This window comes from Lutra lutra, chromosome 7 (assembly GCF_902655055.1).
Source record: "Lutra lutra chromosome 7, mLutLut1.2, whole genome shotgun sequence".
Classification (NCBI taxonomy): Eukaryota; Metazoa; Chordata; class Mammalia; order Carnivora; family Mustelidae; genus Lutra; species Lutra lutra.
Window position 1 is genome coordinate 100993965 of NC_062284.1, and position 15574 is coordinate 101009538.

At 39.1% G+C, this 15574-nt stretch overlaps 1 protein-coding gene across 6 annotated transcripts in view; it reads right to left on the reverse strand.

Moving 5' to 3' along the window:
• Nucleotides 1-448: 448 nt before the first annotated feature.
• The window catches only part of FERMT2 (FERM domain containing kindlin 2), a 93359-nt gene continuing 78233 nt past the window's right edge, over nucleotides 449-15574 (reverse strand). For 2 of the 6 annotated variants that reach the window (XM_047735978.1, XM_047735980.1), the window contains 8 exons: nucleotides 14533-14657; nucleotides 7795-7901; nucleotides 7437-7658; nucleotides 5432-5455; nucleotides 4891-4911; nucleotides 3747-3871; nucleotides 3310-3451; nucleotides 449-1729 (listed from right to left, as the gene is read on the reverse strand). In XM_047735978.1, the coding sequence (XP_047591934.1) occupies nucleotides 1556-1729; nucleotides 3310-3451; nucleotides 3747-3871; nucleotides 4891-4911; nucleotides 5432-5455; nucleotides 7437-7658; nucleotides 7795-7901; nucleotides 14533-14657 (940 nt within the window). In that variant the 3' untranslated portion in view covers nucleotides 449-1555. The remainder of the gene's footprint in view (nucleotides 1730-3309; nucleotides 3452-3746; nucleotides 3872-4890; nucleotides 4912-5431; nucleotides 5456-7436; nucleotides 7659-7794; nucleotides 7902-14532; nucleotides 14658-15574) is intronic. The other 4 variants (XM_047735979.1, XM_047735982.1, XM_047735981.1 and 1 more) reach the window with 2 other exon arrangements.

Consider the following 15574-nt stretch of genomic DNA (forward strand, 5'->3'; position numbering starts at 1 on the left):
GAATTCAGGTGTCAGTGACAGCAATGACAAAAGTTTGCCTGAGGGAAAAATCAACAAGACCTGGCCTGATTAAATGCCAGAGCTAAAGGAGAAAACATCCAGGACTGAAGTTTGGCGACAGAATGAGGATGTAATAGTACTAACAACAGGGAGTAAATTCATACATGTGAGTTGTGTTTTTTTTAGACCAGGAGTCAGTTTGCAGTTTCAAACAAATTCGGTCCAAGTCAATAATGTCTTTTCAATGTCATATTTCTAGTATTTAAATATGAAAAGTGAGGGGGAGAGTGGAAAAATCGATCCTAGAGATTAAGTATCACTCTCTGGTGATACTCTGGAATACCAGCAAGCTGTCCTTCCAACAAAAGGTACAGGCAAAACGTATCCAAAAAGCCAAAGTTCATCAGTTAGTTCTATGTAAACAGTAAAGACAAGAAGTACAAAAAGAAACTTAAAGATCTTGCTTTTATTTAAAATAAAACGCATTTATACAGTCTTTAAACCATGGATTATTGGACAATACTGGTAATCCACCCCTCCTGGCACCCTTTTGGGTTGTGTGAGCTAGAAATTTTCTGACTAGCACCAATGGGGACTGTAACAGCGCGGCGGACGAGAACATGGCCAGTCCAGGCATCAGAGTTAAGGACACTGTGGTAAATCATGACTATAATGAAGTCATTCTTAATTTAGCAGGTATGAAAACTGCACATTATACTTTTAAAAGCATTTAATTAATGCAAAGATGCTACATCTAAGCCATTTGCTAGTTGTGAGTTTTTTTAAAAAACTGTACAATCTTATAAAATTTGTGTTTGTACATTAGTTACACAAAATGCATACTTCATAGACCCTTACTTCATATTGTAATGCAAAAGTTGCATATTTTAGGCAGACGTGAATATGCTGGTGAATACTACAGGTGTTGTAATACAATAGGGTGTAAAAATAAAAACACAAGACATTATACATACATGCTTATTCAAGGACAAAAATGAACCAAGCCTAACGCACTGATAGCATTTTCCTTCAAAGTCGAACAATGACATCATTATTAAGTATCAGGCATCTTTTGTAGGCCTGATTTATTTGGGGATGAGAGTGGGGGATGGAGAATCAATGGCTACCAGAAGTTGGTATTTTTAAAACACAAGATCAAATTAAACATACATTAAAACACGTGCATTAAACATGATAAATAGACTTCATGTAGTTTAAGCCCTGGATAGCTTTAAAGTATATGGCTTGAGTTTCTCGGTTTGGCTAGCTTAAATTAAATCAGTGATGTTTTATTTCTGACTTGTCCACTACTTTAGTTTTCAATTCCTGGCCCTAAGGAATGTATGCCATATTCAAAGTCCACATATTGTATCATGATAGCAGATTAATAGTCGTGCTTGTTAGTGCACTTATTAACTGGTCTGGTAAGGCAAAAAAGTTTTCATGATAAAATGATAAATTTCAAGCTTACTTTATTAAGCAGCATATAACAAACAACAGCTTTCAAAGTTAAATATTGTTATGGCCATGGAGTTTCATTACACAGTAGCTCTATTCACACCCAACCACTAGTGAGTTTGTAGAACATCTCTTCATCTAAACTCTCATTTTGGTCTTTTGCACGTGTTGAGAGAAATATGTAGCCACCGATGAATTCATGAACCACTTTGCAATCTACTTCAGTACAAATGAAGGACAATCGTACTTCATCTGCAAACTCTACCGTGACCTGGAAACAAAGACCAAGAGCTGTCAGTCCCAGGAAAACTCTGTATGGTTGGGTACAAGTGAAGCTAATGTGCTATTAATGTCTGCCCTCTCACAAAGTACTTGTTGATCCTCAAATTTTTTTAAAAAATCCTAAATAGTGCCTTCGATTCCAGAAGAGTAAGTTTATTAGTCCCTCTACCACTCCTTTTTAGTTTTTCATTCTGAAAAGACTGAATGCAAGAGGTTTAAGTCATTATGTTCCCAATGGTCTCTGGTGATTCAATTAGTGAGAAGGTCGCTCTTCAAGGCCTGGGAGAAAACCCATTTCCTGCATTTAATTTAATACTTGCTCAAGACATTTAACCTTTAGGTATTATGTTTGAATACAGGAGCCCCCAGCCCCTTATCCATGGGAAATCTCTGGAACCCCAGTGGATGCCTGAAACCATGGGTAGTACTGAACTCTCTATGTGCTCTGCTTTTTTCCCTTTACATACATACATATGATAAGCTTTACCAATTAGGTACTGTAAGAGATTAACAATAGAATTATATTATAATCAAAGTTATGTGAATATGGGAAATGATAAAATGCCAGCGTGACGGGATGAAGGTAAAGGACGCAGCAGGCACTGTGACATAGCGTTAGGCCACTATGGACCTTCTAACAATAGGTCAGGAGGAGAATGCATCTTCTGCTTCTAGACCGTGGTTAACCACAGATGAGGAGGAACACTACTGTATTTCAGAAATATGAGATTCTATGCAGTAATAGGAACTGATACAACAAACCTGAAGATCCTAAAACATATGGCTTATCAGTAAAAGACCATTTATTTTAAATGATATTCACTGTACTTCAAGGCTAGGGACAGCATGATATATAGTAGGAGCTGTGCCAGCTTTTAGAGCCCTGAGCATCTGAGTTTGAATCCTGATTCCATTACCAAGTGTGTGGTCATAGTAATCACGGCTGTCAGGTCTCTAAATGTGAGTGTCCTCATTTGTAAAGCAGGGACAATCCAACCACCCACAAGGCTGTGGTGAGATTAGAAACAGGGTATGAATATAAAAACATCTAGCCATCATAACGGGCACAGAGTAGGCATTCAATAAAAAGTAGCTGCTATGGTGACTGACAGGGATGTACCAGTTCCAGAAAACCACCTTCTAAGCAGATTGTGTTCTTAGAGTTCCAATAACTGGGTTAGTCATGAAATAGGAAAGTTTAAGTGGGAAATGAATAACCAACCAGATTTTATACTGTAAGAGGTGATGATACAAATAATCTAAGAAATTTATCTCCCTTTTTATTCTTAACTTACTGATTCTTAGCAGAAATTAGTGCTCTATGCGCACTCAAAGTAACACTGTTTGAGCTTACCATTTTTTTTTTAAAAGATTTTATTTGTTTATTTGACAGAGAGAGATCACAAGTAGACAGAGAGGCAGGCAGAGAGAGAGAGAGAGAGAGGGAAGCAGGCTCCCCGCTGAGCAGAGAGCCCGATGCGGGACTCGATCCCAGGACCCTGAGATCATGACCTGAGCTGAAGGCAGCGGCTTAACCCACTGAGCCACCCAGGCGCCCCATGAGCTTACCATTTTTATTTCCCAGTTTACGTTCCACTGTTTCATGTTACTGAAACGCCATGTTTTAATTGCATCTCCTGTGCTGGCGTCCATCCGAATCAGTCTGTTGTATGCAATTCCAATAAGTTCTTCCTTTTTTCCTCCCTGGAATCTAGAGTATTAAAAACATAAAAAATGTTTAAAAACATGTTGGAGGACATGTTGCTCTGGTTTTAAGATGTACTCTTTAACTCATGAGAGTAACATTTTCACAGAAGTAAAAACCAATCATTTTTAATTTTTAATGTAAAAATTACAATATAGATAATATGTTAAAATATTCTTTACATGTTACTGTAAAATTGCTTAAAGCATCTCTGCAGGTACTTTAAATGTTTAATTGAAGTAGATTAAGTAAAAAAGCACGGATTACTATTTATACACAGGTATTTAGGAGAACCACTGACCTTGCAATAAAGTGTGTGATGCCAAATTCCGGTAAGGACTGCCAAGCTTGAATGAATCTCATCTTGGCTTCAATTAGACTCATCTGAGCTACATTCTGATGGGCCTCCAAGATTCTTGCTGTTATCTAAACATGATTAAACACCACCTTTACCATCAGACAATAGTCTTTCATGGGAGGATCAAGACAAAAAGTAAAAAATTAAATTATGTGCCCCACCCCATAATCATGTATCATTAAGAGCTGGAATTGGGAAATTTCTGCAGCTACATTTAGGTGTTTTAGTGAACTGATTACTCTTCAAAATAACCCTTGGTAGGGGCGCCTGGGTGGCTCAGTGGACTGAGCCTCTGCCTTCAGATCAGGTCATGATCCCAGGGTCCTGGGATCGAGCCCTGCATTAGGCTCTCTGCTCAGCGGGGAGCCTGCTCCCCCCGACCCCCGCCTGCCTCTCTGTGTACTTGTGATCTCTGTCAAATAAATAAATAAAATCTTTTAAGAAATAAATAACCCTTGGTATATTTCTTCTTAATTTCAGTTTCCATATATCCAGAAACAACAAGTACTATTAGGAGCACATAACTGCCACTCTTGAGGTATATTCCAAGTATACACATATATGTCACTGCTTTTTAAAAAAGGGCACGTTCTAAACCTATACATGAGTTTTAAAATTAGCACCGAGACACAATATCAGAATGAACACCTGGAATATAAATTTCTAGCAGGAGTATTTATTATCACCTTTAAAGTACTTGAAACAACTATAATAATTTAAAAATTTTTTCTAAAGGAATCATAGAAAACTTTTTTTTTCTTAAAGATATTTATTTATTTATTTGACAGAGAGAAATCACAAGTAGACGGAGAGGCAGGCAGAGAGAGAGAGAGGGAAGCAGGCTCCCCGCTGAGCAGAGAGCCCGATGTGGGACTCGATCCCAGGACCCTGAGATCACGACCTAAGCCTAAGGCAGCAGATTAACCCACTGAGCCACCCAGGCGCCCCGAAAAGTTAACTTTTAAATTATACTCCCTTTGGGATTACTACTCCCACTAAGAGTGGAAGGAAATTAATCTGTTAAGAGGGGATTGTGTCTAAAGCTTTAAATATTTTTTTCTTTTTTTGGTTAATATGGAAAACTTACCAAATCTCTTATATAGCCTGGCTGTAGATGGCAATGCGAAGAAAGAAAAAGGAAGCAGAAAGAAAAAAAAAGGCAATCAGAAAAAATGGCAATGAAGCAAAGAAAAAGTTGCGGTAACCTGCAAACCAAAATTCCAGCCAAAAACCATGCAAAAAAAATTACTTTAGGTGGAAACCAAGCAAAGTAATGCAAGCATGAAAATGAAAACAAGGAAGCAGCGATTACTTTCCACTTAGAATACTGAGAAACACTTCATTATTTTAGATTGTTAAGTGTTACTAAAATTATGATAGAAATTTGTAGGGAAAAACAAAGAGCAAATAACATTTCCCTGCTCATTTACCAGTTCTTACTGGTTAGGGTAGGCCTAATGATTTTAGTAGCAAAATCAGAATTAATGTTCAAAAACCTTTAATGTTTTGAGATCGAGACCAATAATATGACCCATGCACCACTTTTCAGAAATAAGTTGAACGTGTAAGGTAAGTACAGTGACCATACTGTTTCTCTATTTACACAAAAAAGCAAACCCCTCAATTACCATCTGTTTTTTGCATCCTTTTTCCTGGAAGGGAAAATGGAGAGATGCTATACACTACACTAGGAATGGCGGCTGTAAACATTAGTCTCTCTCAATTTGTATTCACATGGATAAAGCAGAGAACAACTCTTCTCTCTAAAATGTAAAATCTAGTTTGGGAGTCACAGTCATGTTAAGATATATATAGTAAGTTTAAATAATACATAGTTTGGGGGATTTAAAGTAGATTAAATGTAACAAAATTGTTGGGCCCTGGTAGGAATGAAAGAGCCCATGGCCCACCTCTGTTCCTAGTGGACTCCTGAATGCCACTATATTAGATAGTTGAACAATTACTAAGCACTACCAATGACCAGTACAGCACCGGACACACAATAGCAACTACACTTCTGCCTATCAGCACTTCCTAGGTGTCAGGGCAATCTGCGGTGTCTACATCCTGGGAACAACTCATAAATCTAGTCATGGAAGGCAAGATTAAGAAAGAATATGCTTTTGATAAGATGTCAACATGGAAGACAAGGCTGGAAGAATCCTTAACCACGGACCACACACATACTGTTATCCTGCCAGTCAAATATTCACTGTTTCTGTCCATAAGAGAATTTTCACTTGACAATCTAGCTGAGAAATGAGGGATAGAAAACTATCTTTTCTTAAAGTGAAAACTATCATTTGAAAGGCTTCTGAGAAAACAACTCAGGACCTTTGACAACTAAACCAACATCTGGCAATCTTCAGTTACATTTTAAGATCTTTTTTTCCCGATACCTGAAAGTGAAATATGCTTGCTAAGGTTTGAAATTGTTCCTTGCCTTTGAAGGCAAATGAATCCTCTTTTGGAAACAAGTTTTTTTCTTTAAAATTTTTAAATGAAATAACTAAGAATTAAAAAAAATTAAATTAGTACTTGATTCACTTTCCCTTTTTAACTTACAATCTACATTCCACAAAGCTCCCCAGGGCAGCATTTCCTCCATTCCTTACTACTCCCACATCATAGGACTGTGAGATAAACAGTTTCTATGTAGAAAAATTGTGTAGAGCTTACACAATCTCTGAAACTTAAAGACAAATACTTGGCAATTAAAACTTCTGAACATCTATTTCTAGCTAAGTGATTTCAGACCCATATGATAAACATTATATTTAAAGTTAAGAATTAGTAAGCATTCTGGTTATTTCACTGGGCCCTTTCAGTAATGTTTTAAATTATTCTTTAACAGAGATTAAAAATGAAACTAGATAGAAATGAAATATTTATTTGAAAGGTCTTCTTCACCCCCCACCTCAGACTGAAGCCTTTGCCTTTTATGGCATGATGTTTGGTGTAGCGAATACTGGGGGCTATCCCAAGTGAAATTCCCCTGCAAAGAACCTTTCATGTTGTACCGAAGAGCCGTTTTCCTAAATAGCAATCCTTTTATGGTATTAATTTCCAGGAAAGGAATTCTAAACAGAGTGAACAAAAGCAGTGAATGTCAACGAAAATTTACCAAATTCCATCACATCATGCAAATTTTGGTTTAGGTTTTTTACTGTTAAGAAAAAAACAATGTTGAACTGTAGACTATTTCTACCCTTATAAAGTTTATTTCCAAAGCTGGAAAAGTCAATTTCAACAGCAGGAAGAGTTGTTAGAGATTTTGTTGGGAAATGCTGGCTATGCTTTATACCACAATTATAAAAGGAATGAAACCCAGAGCATCCACACCATATTCAATTCCCTGAAAGAACACCTCATTCACAGGGTGATTCCTTACGTTGTTGTGAGTAAACGCTCCCAACTATTTTACCTCATTATGTGTCCTATTAAAATGAGAAACATTTTTTTAAATGACCAATTTTCAAATGGACTAAAGGCTATCTGCAGCTTATTTTATACTCTGACCACCAGATAAGAAATTATGACTAAAAGTTTTATTTAAGAGGGGAAACTAAATTTAAAGTATGTACAAAATCATAAAACCAGGGGAAAATAGATGAAGTAAAATGAATCAAATACCTGCTTGTTCTTGTACTTTTTTAGATAGCGAGGGGATACCAAACATTCAGGATTTATATCCGTTGTGATCTGCTCTGGTATTAACTGAGGATCTGGGTTTAAATGCTGCATCTTCAGAAAGGAAAGAATATTTTGAACTTCTAAGTTATACGAACTGTCTGCCATGGTTTTGCCTTTGGAGGCTAATCTGCAGGCTGCCATCCAGTGCGCATACTGTTTTTCCTGTTGGAAAATAAATACTGAAATATGAAATGTATCACATGATGGGTCCTATGAGTATAAAATGTAAGGATGGCTGGTCTACTCACTAAGGAATCAAAGAAAAATTGAGGTTTATATTTTTAAATGGAAAACTTACATTGTCACAACGAAGCCAGATTTCATTCATGCCTTCTGCAACTGGAATCAGGAGTTTAATATTGAATTTCTGCCCTGAAATGTTTACATCTGGGGTAACTTCACATCCTAAAATAAAAAAAATATCATAACCGTCAATTTTACTTTTAAGAAATCCCAAGCCAATACAGGCAGCCCTCATTTTATGTTATGTTAACATGCTGAATTTTGCTGTTTTGTAATTGAATAATTGGGAAGAAATTTTTCCACCCAGTAACTCTGAGGCACAGAGAAGAGTCACATCTAATACAATTTGGGGCCTTCATAAAACTTAATTGAAAAGAGGAGGAAAGGGTCCTATTAAAAAGGATACTACCCAAAAACACCATCCCACAAATTTGATATTGCGGGTTTTTGTTTTAAAGATTTATTTATTTGAGAGAGAGAGAGAAAGAGAGAGCCTGACACCACAACCCTGAGATCATGACCCAAGCTGAAACCGAGTCGGATGCTCAACCGACTGAGCTGGGCAGGTGCCCTGATACTCTTTAAATATCATTCAGTTCCTCGAACCTTAAATTATCTGGGGTTTTTAAGTTTTTAGATGTATAGGGATATTACAGTGTCTCTCTGTAATTCATGTTTTGATAAGAATAGGTGACTTTTTTTTTTTTTTTTTTAAAGTAATCTCTCCACCCAACATGGGGCTTGAGCTCTACTGGCCAGATACCCCAAGAATAAATGACTTATGATGCCTTTAAAAAAACAAAAGAAAAGGCATTGTGTCCGTGGGATTCCTATTTGAGCTGGAGTCCTATATAGGATTCTCCTCAAGGCCCTCCTATCCTCCATGGCAGGAAGAAACCTAATGGCAGGGAGAAGAGAAACAGAGGCTCTCAGGATCCAACTGAACGCTCCTAGGCACATGCCTCTTTCCAAAATTCCAGAGTGCTGAAACACTTAAATATTCACACTTATAATAACTTCGATTCAGAGGGTGAGCATCTGCACAAAAATGGTTTCTTTAAAACTGTAATTTTTCACAAGTTAACTTTACACGCAATATTTCAGGAGCACATCTACTACAGAAGGTAATCTACACTTACATACTGGGGAAGTCAGTATGAAAATGACTGGTATTCAGAATTTCACTCCACTTGTAAGTTTTCAGCAACACACAGATATGGGCTACAAAAAGCCACGTTATCAACTCAGTTAAGCATTAGCTCGTAGCTTCACAGTAGAGAACACAGTTGGACTGAATATGACGGGAGAACGGCTGTCATAAGCAAGTAGTAACCAGAGTAATGCAGTGCAGTGCAGCTCTGCCATCTGATTTAGGCTTCACACCTTTCTCTGTCACTTCATAATTATTGCCAATTTATTTAACATCTCCCCCCCAAATTTCCTGACCATAAATTCTACCTCAATGGAATGCTGTAAGGACAAATAAGATAATGTACCATGTCAGGCTCTTTAAAGGGTATTCTAATTGTCACTCTCATATGTCTTAAGACCATCAAGTAGGCTTGTAAACTGTTAGGGCCTGTGGTTGCCTTGCTCTTTGTACTGGAGCAACTTCTCTCTGCACAGAGAGTATAAGGAACAAGATAATGAATGTCTATATATCCATCACATAATAAAGACAAATGTTAAAAATGAAGTATTATATTAAAAGAAAAAGAACATTTTAGATAAATGGGAGGTCCTCTTCTCTCTAGAAGCAACTCCTATCATGAATTCGGTAGACTTTCTCCCCCTTTGCTTTCTTTAAAAAATATTAGCTACAGGGACGCCTGGGTGGCTCAGTTGGTTAAGCAGCTGCCTTTGGCTTAGGTCATGATCTCAGGGTCCTGGATGGAGTCCAGGGTCCTGAATCAGGCTCCCTGCTCACCGGGGAGCCTGCTCACCGGGGAGCCTGCTTCTCCTTCTCTGCCTGTACTCTCTGTCAAATAAATAAATAAAATCTTTTTTAAAAAATTAGCTACAGCATTTAACTCTTTCTGTGCAAGGGTTACAAACTATAAGGAAGTTGTAAAAGTTGTTAAAGGCAATGCATTTAATCTGCAAAGTTAAAATGAGATGTTTGAAGATATGTGATCTTTTACGGACTTCATTAATCATTCAAATGGATTTAATGTGTACAATCCCATAATAATTAGGCCTCTTTTAAAAATAAAATACTGGGGCGCCTGGCTGACTCAACTGCAGGAATGTGTGACTCTTGATCTCATGGTCATGAGTTTCAGCTCAATGTTGGGTGCGAAGATTGTTTAAATAAATAAACTTTAAAAAAAAAAAAAAGTAAAGTAAAATACCAAAAAACCCTAAAAAGCTCAGAGAGGCAGAATGGGTAACTCAGGTGCTAGTGTAGGTGGCAGAGGCACTTACGAGGCCACATCTCAGGCCATATTCATTCCATGCCACCTGGGCTGCCTACTTCAATGGCAATATGCCATACTTCACTGTAACCCAATTACGCTTCCTTTGAAACGTTCAATGCAAAGAGCCCATTCTAATCACAACCTTCAGTCCTCTCTTCAAACCATCTGAGGGACCCTTTCTGCAGCCCCACAACTTTCTCCCCATCAGCAACATGTTTTCACCTCTTTCTTTTCCTGAGTTCAGACTGCACACCATTCACCAGGTATCAACCTCCAATTCCCTAGATTCACTGTATGTCCACTATACTCATTTACCAAAACCTTAACCAGTGATCAATCCAATCATCTAACTTTTACTTGCCTATATTAGGCTGCTGAGCACTCAAAAGGTGGAGAGGGAAGGAAAAAAAAAAAAATCACAAAACCAAGCAGATAGATCTCACTAGAAATTCATGGATTCCCAACTTCAACCAAGCCCTTAACATTTGCAGTCCCTCTGTGTTTTCAAACATTCTCAACAACGTTTATTTCAAATCTTCTCAGGCTTCTGATGCCACCCACTCTCAGTGGACAACTTCATCTCTTTTTTCCAAAAGCCATGAGTCACAGAGCTTCCTGCTACCATGACTGATAAAGCTAGCTCCCCTCAACTTCCAGAGTGGGAGAGGGATCTCTCCTCTTAATGCTCTCCTATCCAAGCAAGTTGAGTTTTCTGCCATCCCAGGGGCCTTGCTCCATTAAAAAGATCTTCCTCTCCTGGATACTAGATTTCTTTCTTCCTTTTTATTTCTATTGTGATGTTTCTATCAGCATTTAACTTCCTTGAGTTTCTCCCATCTTAAACCACAAAGTGCCTTTCTCCTCCACCTTATAGCTCTCTCTGCTATTACTGCCCTCTTTCCTCCTTCCTTGTCACAGTAAGGTTCATCAAAAAGCTATCTTTGTTTCCTATTTACTTCTCAGTGACTGTACTTTGGCTCCCATATTCAAAAGGCCACTGATATCTGCTGAATCTGTTATTCATCAAGGCCACTAAACACCTCCAATGGGGCTAAATGCTATGGAGGCTTAACACTCTTTATTTTTCTATAGCACCTGACGCTGTTGACTATTGCCTTTTTGGCAACAACTTTTACCTTGGCTCCCACCATACCTCATTTCCATGGTCTTCATAAGCATTTGCTGTTTCCCTTGCAAGTTCCTCTTCCTCTCATCTGCCCTGTACCTCAAACATGGGTGTCCTGCAGGGTTCTATTCTTAGCCTTTTCATATTACAGACAACTGTTCTTAGGTGGCATTTACAATCCTGAAACAGCTACCATCATTATCAGCAGTGCGGATCTCCCATGATCCAATGGCCTACAGAGTATCTTCCACAGAAAACCCACAGGTACCTCACCTTTAAAATAACCCAAAATTAAACTCATCATCTTTCTTCCCAAACTCAGCTCTTCTACATTCTCAACCCTATTCACCCAACTGCACAAGTCCCTCCCCATTAGCCTCTCCCAGGTCAATCACCAGGCTGCTGACTGTGCCTCCTCAGGGCCCTCTGAATCAGTACCCCTTTCCCCACCTATATTGACCTCTTTAATCTGGATCACAGTTTAGAGTGATCTAAATTACTCCTCTATACCATAGCCAATATAAATAGGATGGATCCTGTCATTTTCATGTTAATAATCTTAGTGGCACTTCATTGCTGCCAGTGTAAAAAACAATCTCCTTAATATTTTTATCCTCTTAATTCCTGCCAATTTCTTCTGCTATTATCACTCATCTTAGTAAGAATCAGATTCAACACCCACTACAGAAGTATTCATCCTCCCCCTTGAACTCTACATTCCAGCAGCACAAACCCCATTTGCTCATGCTTTTCTCCAGGCTTTTCTCCACAACAGTCTCTGCCTGGACTCACCTTTCTTCCATGGACCTCAAGTTAGAGCTTGGATCTAACTCTGGCGTTATTTCCCTCACGAAGTCTATCCTAATTCTCTCCATAGTCACTGAACACTGACAGAGCAAGCACCCTTACCCGCTTTGCTCTTCCTTAGACCTATTATTTCCTTTTTAAAGTACTATTGTCCAAATTGTAACTCTCTATCTCCCCCAACATACTCTAAACCCCTTGAGGGGTGGGACTGTCATCTGGTCTTGCTCAAGTCTCTAGTATCCAGCACAGTTCACAGCATAGGAATTCACTCAGTATTTGCTGAACTGAATTTTTAACAACTTTGCATTTTAGATGTCCAAAGGCCATAGAGAACATCTAGTCCAACACTCTCATTTCTTAGGGGAAGTTACTGAGGTCCAACAGCTATTTTTCTAAAATCATGGGGCTTATTTAATAGCAGAGCAAAAGTGCTCTTTTGGGTGGACCTGGAAGAGGCGGCACATCACAAGCCATTCTCCATACCAGGACTTGACTTCTAAGTCACAAGAGAGAAGGTTAAGGATGTAATAGGGACAGAAAAGCCAGGGCCCAGAAGATAGATCTAGTCTATAGATCAAGAGTAGATAACCTGGGCTGGTCCTGGACAACTTAAAAGAGAAGCAAGAACAAAGCTGCAATGGATTCTAACAGTAACAAATAATGAGAGAGCTCCAAAAATTAAACCCATGGATCTTATGAAAGAAAGGCAGTGAGCCCAATTAAAATTTTTAGGAAAAGCAGAATTCTAACACATGGGCATATCAATCTACCCAGGACAGAGATTTCCCATTTTTTAAAACAACAATTCAGAGGATTACTGGGCAGAATACAGATTTGGACATTTTGTTGAAATATACTAAAAATATCCTAATGTACTATGTAGAAAGGAAAATTAAATAGATCAAGGAAAGCACCCCTGTATTTTAAGCAAGAAATTAAATTATTTTGGGAATCATTTTTGTGAATGAATCAGGGGTCCCCTCTTTGGGTACTTTTGTTCAAATAGGGGTATTTTTAGTTAGAAAGACATATGGCTTTACATATAATCATAAATGTACATGCAAAATGTAACCCAAAGGAGAAATGGGCTGGGCCGATAGGAATTAACTCCCTGAACACCACCCTCATGACTGGCCTGCCAAAGGAAGTGCAAACCTCGCTACCACCGAGAGGCTGGGAAACCCAGAGGCTGCCCCTGCAGCTCCAGAGCCCAGAAGCACCTTGTTCCTTTCTCAATTCTGTCTCTCTAGCCCCTTAACTTAATCAGGATTCAAGTCTCAACATGAATGTTTATCTGATTGGAATCAAAATCTCACTGGAAATCAGTCCAGAAAATGTATTTTCGTTTCTGGCCTTTGCTGTAAAGAGTGTGAATGGTGAGATGCCAATCTATTGCATCCTCCATCTAGCACGCTGGTGCCAAGGGGGTAGTGAGTGTATTTCTCACTGCAAGTGAGCCAGGTGCTTTTAGTGAATATGCCCACAAGTGAAGGGCTCATCAACACTCTGCAAGACCCTGTAGAAAAACTGCGGCATGAAGCAGCAAGATGTCCTTTAGCTGAAGAAGAACCAGACCAACCTGGACAGGAAATTCTCCCTCTGCCTGAACCACTGCATCAATCAGATAAAGGAGGTGAAGGAGCAGTGTGAAGAACCAATGAAGTCACCCAAATGGCAAATGAAATGGGGAAACAATAAAAGACCAGAGCCAGTAGCTCTGAGGCCCTAGCCAGGATCAGCCCAGGCCATAGGAAGCAAGTTTGCCATAAGGGAGTGGAAATGTGTCCAATAACATGTGCCCCTAGTGACAGCTCTAGATTTGAAGAGACAAGAGGAAACCAATGACATTAAGGTTGTCAGCTAGGAGGAGCCTCTGAGGGGTATCCTGGGGCTACCGCAGAGGCCAAACCAAGAGCTGAATGTTGAACAATATTGTGCAGGGAAGAGTTATTGCGGGAGAGGAAGAACTTAGCCAAACCCCACAGGTGCATGCTACCCTAGTGTTGAGCCAAAAAAGAGGCTGGGGAACATGAGAGGGACAAGTTTGTCATCAGGGAAAGTCAGAATAGGATGCTGATGAGGAAGGGAGAAGCCAGGAAAAACAGAGGAGAGGACTACAAAATGGGTGAGACTGAAGAAAACCTGAATGTCCCAATGCTGAAGATGAGAAAAGAGAACCATAAATTTACCTGAGAAGAAAAGTGGTATCACTTCAAATGAGGATGCCACAAAGGCATTACAACAAAATATTCATGTGAAATTAATATTCAAAATTATGACAAAAACATACAAGAGAAAAGCGAAGAATCTAGACCTAAAATAGTAACCGAAGAAGTAATGAATCTGCTGAAAAACTACCCCCCACCCAGCAAAGTGAAGTTTATTGACTATTAGCCAAGAGAAATTTCTCCATCAACACTAGTATTTCCAAGGCTTTCCTTACCTCTTAGGTTCATCTGATGAGCTGGTGTGCCGCTGGATTCTTCTCTACTCTTATAGCAAGAAATAGATGTATCTTTAAAGGTGCACCAATATTGCTTGTAGCCTTTTAGAGTCAGCTTTTTTGGCCTACGTGTCAAACAGAATTAACAGAAAAAACTTTTGAAATAACTTTATCAATAGTATCAGCAGCGACGTTTCACATCATTAAGTCTATGGCCAAGTTGTACGTATGTTGAACTCAGTTTCCTGGGGCCACCATGTTACACTCAACATTGCTGTTACTGGACTTGCCTCTTTGTGATCAATCTACTCAGGAATCTCTCACAAAGAATGAGTGGGCAGAGGACAAAGACAGGAGGGCCAGCATTCTAATATTTCTGTCAGTGGTAGCCATCTCTATCACTAGCAGGTCACATGGAAAGGACAAGAAAGGTGAAGTAAATGTCACCAACGGGAAGGCTCCTAGGTCCTATAATCACCAGCAGGTTCTTGGGTGTGTGCAGGGCTGCCTTTGGGGCCTCTCTGGACAGGCAGGTGCACCTAGCATAACTAAAGTGCAGGAAGTGCTTTTTTGTCTCCGATGTATCTGAATGGTGCTTCATCTTGCCACCCCGATGCCAAACACAAAGAAAACAGAGCAGTCATAATGGAGAGCAGGTAAGGAAACGTGTGTAATGGGAGGAGAAAGTGGTAGGGAGCTGCATCTGAAATCTTGCCCCTATCTCAGAAATGGTCTATGTGGGGAGCTGTTCTAGGTTTAGCTACAGTATATGGTTTATTCCATAATGGCTTTTCATCTTATACTCCAAGTCACCTCCTCTCCTCTTTGCCGTCTCTGCTTTAATGCCTAGTTCTCGACTGGATTACACCTAGATTGATAAAAGTCTAGATAAGATACACTGGAACCTTATTATAAAATGTCCCATGAACAAATGAATAAAATGCAATAGAATCTGGGACTCTGAACAAGGAAATAACCACTGGCAGTAACAGTTCATTAAGTCCTGCTTTCCTTCACCCAGAGGGGATGAAAGCCCCTGAAA